General features: G+C 54.6%; 1 protein-coding gene across 1 annotated transcript; it reads left to right on the top strand.

Moving 5' to 3' along the window:
• The first annotated feature begins 861 nt into the window (after positions 1-861).
• On the top strand, positions 862-2,786 carry LOC117979756 (histone H1.10). The gene has a single exon (XM_034957311.3). It carries the CDS (start codon positions 1,655-1,657, stop codon positions 2,294-2,296), a length of 642 nt encoding a protein of 213 aa, XP_034813202.1. The 5' UTR covers positions 862-1,654; the 3' UTR covers positions 2,297-2,786.
• Positions 2,787-11,322: the final 8,536 nt, after the last annotated feature.

Raw genomic sequence — 11,322 nt, 5'->3', positions numbered from 1 at the left:
CTGTCCACCTGTAAATGTTCCTGTCTCTCACTCTGGGAACCCCAATTCGCCAGCGTCCTGTCCCCCCTCACCCCTCCATCGCTTTTCTATGCTGGGCCTCTGGAGACTGTCTCCTGCCTGCAACCCTGCCACCCCCCAGCCCCAGCCCCACTCCTGTGCCCTACATCACCTACCCCCAAAGGGATCCCCTCTCCTACCCGAGAATCTTACCCTGGCCTCAGCTTCCCCAAGTGGAGGCTGCAACAGCTTCAACAAAAACTGTCCTGTGCCTTCTCTGCACCCCCAATACTGGAATCAGCAGAGATCGGGCCGCCAGCCTTGCACAAGCCCCCCCCGGGGAGGGTGGGGCCCGGGACCCTCTCCAGGACATGGTCTCCTTTGCTGTGTTCCCGCCATCATTTCCCTGTGCACGGGAGAGGGGGAGGGGTGCGCCCAGGAACTAAGAGCGAATCCCTTCCCCATCCTCTCACAGGAATTCCTCTGGGTGTCACAGCCTCACCCCCGCCCACCCTGTCCCACCCTGGAGCCCCCATTTGGCTTTGGGGGGACCGGCGGCAGCTACTTGTGGATTACAAAATGAGGCCCTGGAAACATCAGCGGCAACAGGGTGGGGGGAGCGGCGAGGCAGTGTCCCTAGAGAGGTCCTGCCGTAGTCCTCCATTCCCCGGGTTGTGCCTAGGCTCCCAGAGGCACAACGAGACCCCGGGGTGCAGCTGGAGAGTGCCTCCCATCCGCCATCCCCTTTGGATGGGGCGGAAAACCCCCGAGGATGTCCTAGCGCAGTTCACGTTGCCCCAGCCGACCACGTGAGGGCGCGCCCTGTGTTAGTTTGGACAAATTAAAGCTCCTCTTGCGGGCAGGCCTGGAGCCCCCCGGGCCGGGACAGGGCTCGGGTGCCCGTGGCGTTCTCTGGGCTGCCGGCCGCCAAGCTCCCGGCCGTGGGGCCTCCTCTGGGGCCCGCGCTATTGGCCTCCAAACGAGGTGCCCCCCTCCTCTCGCGCTCCCGCAGCCTAGGGTGCACCTCTCCGTTCGCCTTTGCTGAGCCCTTCCAGGACGCAAGTCGCCTCTCCACTGCGCCGGGAGCTCAGGCCCTGTCCGGGGCGCCCCGCTGCGGGCGCGGCGGCGCTGGAGAGGCGCGGTCCGAGAAGCCAGCGGCCGGAGAAGGGGCTCCAAGAAGCACAAGTTGGCGCTGGCCCCGAACCAGGCTGTTGTTGTTCTCAACGTGGTCCGCCATGAAGCTATAAAAAGCCGAGAGACGCGCCCTCCCGCCAGAGCGCAGCGCGCACGCCCAGCGAGTTCCAGAGGCGCCAGTGGAAGCTGCGGCGGCGGTGTCTCGCGTTCGGCGGGATTTCTCTTCGCTCCGGCTCGGCCTAGGTCTGCGTCCCCAGCTCCAGCCGCCGGCTCGGACTCGGTCTCTGACCCCCAACTCGGTCCCCTAGTCCGGCCCCGGCTCCGGGCCCCCCAACCCTCGCTCCGGCCCGGCCCGGCCCCCACCCCAGCCCTGCCGCCCGGCCCCAGGCCCGGCCGCGGCCGCTCCCGCCTGGAGCCGCCGCGCGCCCCCAGCCCCCCTGCACCCCCTCGGCCCCTCGCCTTCCTCTTCCCGGCGCGGCCCCCCGGCTTCCGCGCGCCGCCCGCCACCAACCCTCTTGCTACCATGTCCGTGGAGCTCGAGGAGGCCCTGCCAGTGACGACCGCCGAGGGGATGGCCAAGAAGGTGACCAAGGCTGGCGGCTCGGCGGCGTTGTCCCCATCTAAGAAGAGGAAGAATAGCAAGAAGAAGAACCAGCCGGGCAAGTACAGCCAGCTGGTGGTGGAGACCATCCGTAGGCTGGGCGAGCGCAACGGCTCGTCGCTGGCCAAGATCTACACCGAGGCCAAGAAGGTTCCGTGGTTCGACCAGCAGAATGGGCGCACCTACCTCAAGTACTCGATCAAGGCGCTGGTGCAGAACGACACGCTTCTGCAGGTGAAGGGCACCGGCGCCAACGGTTCCTTCAAGCTCAACCGCAAGAAGCTGGAGGGCGGCGGGGAGCGGCGCGGAGCCCCGGCGGCCGCCACCGCCCCGGCCCCCACCGCGCACAAAGCGAAGAAGGCAGCCCCGGGCGCGGCCGGCTCCCGGCGCGCGGACAAGAAGCCCGCCAGGGGCCAGAAGCCGGAGCAGCGCTCGCACAAGAAGGGCGCTGCCGCCAAGAAGGACAAAGGCGGCAAGGCCAAGAAGACGGCGGCCGCCGGGGGCAAGAAGGTGAAGAAGGCGGCCAAGCCCAGCGTCCCCAAAGTGCCCAAGGGCCGCAAGTGAGCGTGTCGGCCGGTCAGAGCGGCCGGCGTGGGCTTTTCGGTGTTTTTGTTTTTCTACCCCAAGTGACGTAGATTTTGTACGGCTCACCCCGGCCGGGGCCGCGAGGCCTGGTCTGAGCCTCAGGGAGGGGCCCCGGGTCCTCTCAGTCTTTCCCCTCCCCCAACGATGTAGCGTTTTTCGTTGTTTGCTTTAGGTTTTTGAAACAGCCCCGGCGACGCCTCTATTGGCTCTCGGCCTTGGCAACGGCCGTCGTCATGGTTACTGGCCCCTAGGCGCCGATGGCCGAGGCCGCGCCTGCCCACCGGGCGGGGTCGCTGGTTGGCTGGGCCCAGGCGCGCGGGGACGCGGAGGCCGCGCATCCTTTCCCGGCTCCCCACCCTCCTTGCCTTTGGGTGCGCGACAAACAATCGCTCCGGGCTCAGGGCTGCGCGGCTCTTCCCTTCATTCCATGGGCCTTTTTTTGGGCACAATAAAGCGTTTAAACCTTTCAGCCTCTCTCATTTAATCTGAGTGGAATAGGGATGGGCGCCTTCGGCACGCGGGGTTGGATGGCGGGCCCCTCGGGTCCTTATACCCCAGATCTGTTGGCCAGGGTAGGCCTGGAGCCAGGGGCCTTCAGCAAGGGGTGGGAATTGCTGGCTTGGGACGAACTTAAAGTACCTGGGACAGGGAGATAGACAGGATCGGTCCCTTAGGAGGGATGTATCTATCTGCCCCCACAAGGGGTCCATCGGCCATTGCGGGGAGCGGGATGGGGGAGGGGAGAGGAGGGGGGATTAATGGGTTTTCAGGGTTAATGGTCAGGGACCTAAACTTGGCCTCCAGAGAGGTAGTTCTTACAAAGTCACACCAGACTGGCCTGTAAACTTAGTCATTCTGACTCCAGCGAGGGTTAGAGTGAGATGTGACCAGGACGAAGTGTGGTGGCCAGAGAGTGGAGTTCCTGACCACAATCCAACGTGTGGTCTCAGAAGGGTATTTGCTGTCTCTGAGCCTATTGGTTAAGCTGGAGTGCAAACGGGACCCAAAGGATTGCTGGGAAAATTAGTAGGAGCAGAAGGATCTCCGGCCCTGGGACATTCTGGTATCCAGCATGTGGGATAGTTGTCTGTCCAGTTGGGCAATAGGTCAAGGTCTATTCTAACAATTGTCCCTAAAAATGGACAACTGCAAAACAGGCCCCCAAGGGCAGTGGAAACAGGGAAGCTTCTGAAACAGTGGATATATACTCATACCAGCGTGAGTGACTGGAGTTAGGTGAGAATGCAGGAGAGCTCGTTTTACCCCCTGTGTAAGAGATTGCAGAAACTACAGGTGGAGGCAGGACCTCCTGGCCATAGACTGGAGAGGAGGGAGCATTGCTGGAGAGGAGCCCAGGCCTGCTGCTACCCCTGATCTGGGCCTGGCAGACCTCTCTGCTGCCTAGGTGAGTTGCCACTCCATTCCCTCTGCAAATCTTCATAACCCATTGTGGCTTCCTCCCTGCTGCTTCCTGCCTCACTGAACTGCAGAGCCAGGTGCCAGTGGGAGTCCTACCTGCCCTGTCCTGGGCCAAGCTCTGAGGACACAGCAGTAGACAAAACCAGTCCAGGTGCCTGCCCTGCCCAAGCTCCCTGGCTAGTGTGGAGAATGGTGAATGATAAGGGCAGAGGTACTATCATCAGGACACACATGGCTGTGGCTGTTTGGGGTCTGGGGGCCTGTGGGCACCTAGGAGGCAGGTAGGCCTAGGCTGGCAGCTCCACACCTGCTGCCAGATCATGTCCCAGTTGTCCAAATCTGAATCTCTGGGGCTAGGCCTGGGAATCAGCCTTCTGACCAGATCCCCAGGTGGTTCTGGGGTTCAGAGAGGGCTGAGAAGGGCTGCAGCAGGGGCCATGGGCACCAAGGCCTCAGACATTTGTCCTCTGTGGACACTGCTCCTTCCTGCCTGCCTGTTCAAGTGCTCCATGAACACTGAGTTTCATCCCTCCCTGAACCTTCCTCCCTAACCAAGGCCTCCGCCACCTTGCTGACCATCTGTCCTTTGAGGCCATCTCATCATGTCCAAGTGCCAGCCCAGGCCTGTCCCATACTCCTTGCAGGGCCAGCCAATAGGCCACCAGCAGCTAGGGTCCAGGAGAGGCCTTGGCATACCCAGGATTCTAAAGAGATGGTGCTGCTGGCCAGCTAAATCCAGTGCCCCAAAGTGTGCTTTGGGCTGTCCTTATTCCTCATTGCCTTTCCATATTTCTCACCAAAATCTATCCTTTGCTGTTCACACCACCTGCCTCCACTAGTGGCTGCCTCATCTGGTGCTACCTCCCACCCCTGCCTCTTGTCACCCACTCTTCATTCCTTGGCATGGGCCCCAGCTTGCTGTCTTCCCCACCCCGAGGCTTGCACCCTCCAAGAGCACTTAAAAGGCACCCAGTAGACCAGCCCTCAGTGAGACAGGCCATCCACTTTGCTGATAATATTGTGAGCTTCCCTTGGGAACCCAGCCCTAGGGTGGTCACATGACTCAGGACCTGGCCAATAAGTGTTCAGTCTGTTATTCACTTGGCCACAGTGATTAGGTCAGAAATGGGTTGTTGATCCAGTGAGTTCAATGAAAGTCAGTCCTGGGACAGAATTCCCTGGAACTGCTGAGAAAGAGGTGCTCTTTTGCTGGGATCACTAAATTTTAGGGACATGGGTCCAGAGTTGCCAGTGACTATCTTTGTCAACATATAGGGAAAGCCCCCCTGAATAAGGAGCCAAGATAGAGAAAATTGGAGCCAGGAAATGGACAGATGCTTAATGACATTAATGGAGCTTCTGGATCAAGCCATGCCTGCAGCTTGGATAGCCCTGACTATCCTATGAGCCTATACATTGCTTTTTGCATACATTAGTTTGGGGTTTCTGTTGCTTGCATCCTGGTCTCTCACTCAAAGGAGTGACTCACCTAACCCTCCCCACATGCCCATCCTGGACCTTGTCGTCCTTTCAAATTGCTCTTCCTCTGAACCACCCTTCTAGTGTCCCATTCTCTGCCCATAGGCCCCTCCCCTCCCTTCTTCCCAGCTTGCTCACTTGGCCCCTTCAGCTGGGTGGCTTTCTGACTTTATGCGACCTGTGCTACTGTGGGGTTCACAGAGTAGGTCCCACATCCCTGAGAGGTACCCTAAGTTGATGCCATATGACCACAACCAACCACACCTGAGTACTCACTGTGCCTGGTGCTCTGAGGACTCACAGGCCTGATCTCAACCTCAAAACAACCCCAATCTTGAAAAAGGGTGTTCAAGAGCCAGATTTACTGATGCAGTTGCTGAGACTCTGGGAGGCCAACAGCCAGGTCAAGATTCAAACCTGCTCTATGTAGCTCCAAAGCCTGTATTTTTCTGCCCTGATGCTCAGCTCCTACAGTGGGCTGGGGAGTCCAGGATCCACCATTTATTTACTGTGTCTCCTGGACTTGGCTTCAAGAAGCCTCAATTCCAGTTGAACATTGAAGGCACTTAACACTGTGAGGCTAAGGAGAAGGGCTTTCTAGAGGAGGTGACCCTGGTACAGCAAGGAGGCAAAGGACTTGTGTGCAAGACAGCCCAGGCTTGAGCTCTCCTCTGCAGCCCAGTGTGGATTAGTATTAAATATTAGGAGGGGGCAGGTGGGAGCAGGCCCCTGCTAGAAGCTACCATAGTGGGCCTATCTCCACTATGATCTTTGGGTCTGGGGCAAGCAAGATTGTTCTCCCCAAGTCTCAGTTTCCTCATACGTAAATGGTGCTAAGAAAGACTTAAAAATCATTCATCTGCTAACTAGGCAGAGTCTGATCACACTGTCTCTGGCCAAGACCTCCAGCCTCTGTACCCCCAATCCCTTGAATCCCCCTGGGGTTAGCACCCTATCTGTCGCCAGGGCTACTCTGCTTGCGATGTTGCCTCCTCCCTGTGAGCCTCAACATCTCACCTCTGCCTTCTGGGTCCCCCAATCTGCCTTCTCCCTGGCCCCAGGACAGCTCTGCAGACACTGCAAAGGCCCCATCCCAGGGTGTGTAGCCTTAGTGACTGGTAGAAAGGGATCTCCACTCAGTCAATGTCCCTAGACCAACCTGGTCTAAAGCTGTCTGTCTGCCAGGGCAGGGCTTGGAGCTGAGCACAGGGCCTGTTGGGAAGGGTCTGAGCTCTTAGCACAAGGGGTACTGCTATCTCACTGTCCCAGTCATCAGATCTTGGGTGATGTGGCCCAGGGCATATTAGCTCTTCCAGCAGCTCCACCAGTTATGAGGAGGCAAAGAAGTCCTGGCTCTCCCCACAGAAACTGCTGTTAGGGCTACTCACACTTGCAAGCTGGGGGCGGTGGTACTTGCAGAGGTATGGGAGAACAAAACATCTCATATGCCAAGGGGTTAGTCCACAGTCATTCATTCAACACCTACTGGATTGGGCCCCTTCTCTTGGACTGTGCCAAGCTAGGGGTGAATGGGAGCAGAGGCAGCGATGGGACTCAGTCACTTGCAGGAGGACAGATAAACCAGAAAGTTCCTGGTAGGGACATTCCAGACTGGAAGCCCCACAGTAGCACAGGCTGCTGGGTTTGGGGAATGGTGAAAGGTGTAGTGGTAAAAGCAGTGGGGGCAATGTGACAGGGCATGAGGCTGGAGAAGTCAGCAGGGCTTCAGGTTCCCATGTCAACTCAATGGAGAAGGAAAACCAGGGAACTGGCTTGCACAATTGTAGGGCAGCCCCTACAATTAAGCAGTTTCTGTAAGGCTGTATCTCCAAGACTGACGGAGCTTGAAGTCCACAGGCAGGTGGTCAGGAGGGGAACACCATGAGCACATGAGCATACTGAAACCCCACTAGCACAGGGAGGACCCGTGACAACAGACTGAAACCTGTGTCTATTCTTTTTGTCTCTGACCTCACTGATGAAGGTAGAAGGTGGAACCCTTAGCCACAGAGCTAGACGTGCACACACCTGCCCCAGGAGTCAGAAAAAACTGAAGGAGAGTCCGGGAAAAGCACAGCAATTGCAGGTCCAGGTGCTGCTTCATGTCAATCAGGTGAGTCAGCAGATCAGCAGTCCAAATGGTTGCTTCCTTCCAAATCTGATGAGAATCTGCCTCCTGGCCCACCCTGATGGAAAATATACTAGTCAGGGAGTTCTGGAAAATATGGTTCAGCCAGGCCAAGTTGGCATGTTACAAAGCCCTCCCAATTCCACAGTTAAAAATGGGTGTGGGGGTTGGTGAGGAGGGCTTCCAGACCAGGTAGAGCATTCTGGCCAACTGGAAGACACAGACTCCACCTGAAGAGGGGCAGTGACTACCCAGCTCTTACTGATTGTTTTCAGAGCTTCCCAGTTTTCCAAATAATGTTAGAAGAAGCACCTCCTGAAAGTTTCCAAGTCCCTCTCTGGAGGCTGGGAGTGGTCTGGCCATGCAGGGAGGAATGGGGTAGGGTACCTCAGTGCAGCAGTGGTCCTACATGGGGCCTGGTTGTCGGAGGCACCTCCTCAACATTTTTGAAAGTGGAAACTAAACTATTTTCTGAAATTTCCCATTATTTTAAAATATGGACTTAAAAAACACCCCATACCCATTAGAATGGCTACTATCAAAAAACAGGGCTGGGCATTGTGACTTACACCTATAATCCCAGCACTTTGGGAGGCCAAGGTGGGAGGATCACTAGAGCCCAGGAGTTCAAGACCAGCCTAGGTAATATAACGAGACTCCCATCTCTACAAAAAATACAAAAATTAGCTGGGCATGGTGGTGTGTGCCTTTAATCCCAGCTACTCAGGAGGCTGAGGTGGGAGAATCGCTTGAGCCCAGGAGATGGAGACTGCAGTGAGCCAAGATCGAGCCACTGCACTCCAGCCTGGGCAACAGAGCCAGACCCTGTCTCAAAAAACAAAAAACAAGCAAACAAACAAACAAACAAAAAAACACAGAACATAGAAAGTGTTGGCAAGGATGTGGGGAAACTGGAACACTTTTGCACTGTTGGAAGGAATGTAAAATGGTCCAACCGCTATGGAAAACAGCATGGCAGTTTCTCAAAAAATTAAATATAATTACTATGCAATCCAGCAATTCCACTCATGGGTAAATGCCCCAAAGACTGGAAAGCAGTGATGAGAGGAGCACATCCATGTTCATAGTAGCACTATTCACAATAGCCAAGAGGTGGAAGCAGCCCAAGGGTCCATTGACAGATAAGTAGATTTTTAAATATGTGATCTACCCATACAATGGAATATTATTTGGCCTTAAAAAGGAAGGAAATTCTAACCCATGCTACAACATGGATGAATCTTGAGAACATTATGCTGAGTGAAAATAGCCAGTGACAAAAAGACAAACACTGCATGATTCCACTTAAATGAGGTATCTAGAGTAGTCAAATTCAGAGATAGAAAGTAGAATGGTGGTTATCAAGGGCTGAGGGGAGGGAAATATGGGGAGTTGTTTAACTTTCAGTTTTGCAAGATGAAAAAGGTTCAGAGATTGGTTGCACAACAATGTGAATACAATTAACAGTATTGAATGTATATTTTAAAATGTTTGGCCAGGCACAGTGGCTCATGCCTGTAATCCCAGTACTTTGGGAGGCTGAGGCGGGCAGATCACCTGAGCTCAGGAGTTTGAGACCAGCCTGGCCAACATGGGGCCAACAAACCCCATCTCTACTAAAAATACAAAAATTATCTGAGCATAGTGGTGGGCGCCTGTAGCCCCAGCTACTCGGGAGGCTGAGGCAGAAGAATCACTTGAACTCGGGAGGCGGAGGTTGCAGTGAGCCGAGATCTTGCCACTGCACTCCAGCCTTGGGGGCAGAGCAAGACCTCTGTCTCAAAAAAAAAAAAAAAAAAAAAAAAGGCTAAGATGGCAGATTTTATGTTACATGCATTTTACCAGAATTAAAAAATAAATATATATTGTATGGGCCAAACAAAATCACCGTGTGAGCTAAATGTGGCCTGAAGTCCCCCAGCTTTGAGATTTCTCAACTGGATCTTCTATGAGGACACTTCTGGCCACTTCACAAGAGAAGCCCCAAATGATGATGTCCTGAAGGGGACTCAACCAAAGGTAGCCATACACTGGTGAAAGCCAGAGACCTATCTGCCAGTGCTGAGTGTCTAGACCTGGGTAACAACCTCTCCATATAGGGTTGTCCTTAGGACCCCAGAGCCTTGCCCAGTGCACCTTATAAATATGCCCTCCCAGAGGCTCCTTTTCTTGCTCGCCTCTTCTTGGCTCTCCCAACCCCTATCCTTCTTCTGGCTGCCTTGGTTAGGGACTGTGAAAGACTCTGCCTTTTACAACTTTCTGTGGTAGGACAGGGGGTTGGATGGTGCGGTGGTTCACACCTTTAATCCCAGCACTTTGGGAAGCCAAGGTGGGAGGATCGCTTGAGCCCAGGAGTCTGAGATCAGCCTGGACAACATAGTGAGACTCCCATCTCTACAAAAAATATGAAAATTAGCCGGGTGTGGTGGCATGCGTCTGTAGTCCCAGCTACTTAGGAGGCTGAGATGGGAGAATCACTTGAGCCCAGGAGGCAGAGGTTGCAGTGAGCCAAGATCGTGCCACTGCACTCCAACCTGGGTGACAGAGCAAGACCTTGTCTCGGAAAAAAAAAAAATTTCTGTATGTACTGAGGACCCTCTCAGGCAGACAGTCCTCAGAGGAGCCTGAGCCAAAGCTCCTATCCCCAGGGAATGAGGTTCAACCCTTCCCATCACTTGTTCCTCACTCTGGTTGAGAAGAAAGAGGCCCAGGTAAGAATGGGGAGCTCCTACAGGCCCAGGTAGGAATCTAGGAGTCTGAGACCTCCCTTACTGCCTCTGGTTCCCCCCACGACACCCACCCTCCAGACTCTTCTTGGCTACAAGCAAGATCTCATCCAACTTCCCCAAGCTGATACACTACTCCCAAGCCAGGAGTCCCGTGGACTTGTCCTTAACTTACCTATGTCAAGCCATATGCGCTTGCCTGGGTCTGCTTCCACCTCTATACAAAGCAGGTTTGGCTTTAGGCATACAAGCCTTGCATGAGACAATGGATCAAGATGGACTTGCAGACAGGACTGAGGGGCAGGCACCTGTATCCATCAGGACCAGAAATCCCAGGGACCCTCTGCCTCCTCTAAGGCTACAGTGCAGGGAAGCATACCCTTAAGACTTAGAGCCAAGCCTGGTCACTGCTAGAGGGTGAAAGGGAGGGAGGTGGGAAGGACTGCTATCTGGGAGCCAAGCAGAGGGGCCAGATGGCCACATCCTAGGCCTGCCCCCACCTGCGCCAGAGATTGGTAGAGGGCCTGGCTCCACCTGGCCACACCCAGACAGGCAGGTGGGAGCTACCCTGTTTGGTCCAGATTTGACTAAGAACAAAAGACGGGAAGATGTTCCATTGCTCTAATAAGCAGGATTAAATGTTGGCAAGGTGGGAAAATGAAGATTCTTATGCCCCTGAAATATGTGAAAATTTGGAGAGCAATTTGGCAATACCTAGTAAAGCTGATGACTTAGAGAAAAAGAAGTTGCAGAATGCCCAAGATGATACCATTTATGTAAACCTGAAACTCATAAAATGATACTGTATGCTCTCAGACATAAGGATTTGCTTTTTTTTTTTTTCTGAGACAGAGTCTCACTCAGCTGCCCAGGCTGGAGTGCAGTGGTGTGATCTTGGCTCACTACAACCACCGTCTCCCGGGTTCAAGCGATTCTCTTATCTCAGTCTCCCAAGTAGCTGGAATTACAGGCACCCAACATCATGCCCGGCTAATTTTTGTATTTTAGTAGAGACAGGGTTTCACCATGTTGGCCAGGCTGGTCCTGAACTCCTGGCCTCAGGTGATCCACCTGCCTTGGCCTCCCAAAGTGCTAGGATTACAGAAGTGAGCCACCTCGCCCGGCCAGGATTTGCTTCTAACATCACGTTTATATGAAAGTATAAAAACCTGAATGAAAAGGAAACAAGCCCCTGCAGGCATTATATTCTTTCATGTTAAAATGAAAAGACCTCACCAAACTAATTTGCAACC

The sequence above is a fragment of the Pan paniscus genome, chromosome 2, assembly GCF_029289425.2.
Source record: "Pan paniscus chromosome 2, NHGRI_mPanPan1-v2.0_pri, whole genome shotgun sequence".
Lineage (NCBI taxonomy): Eukaryota > Metazoa > Chordata > Mammalia > Primates > Hominidae > Pan > Pan paniscus.
This window is presented reverse-complemented; position numbering and strand designations above follow the sequence as displayed.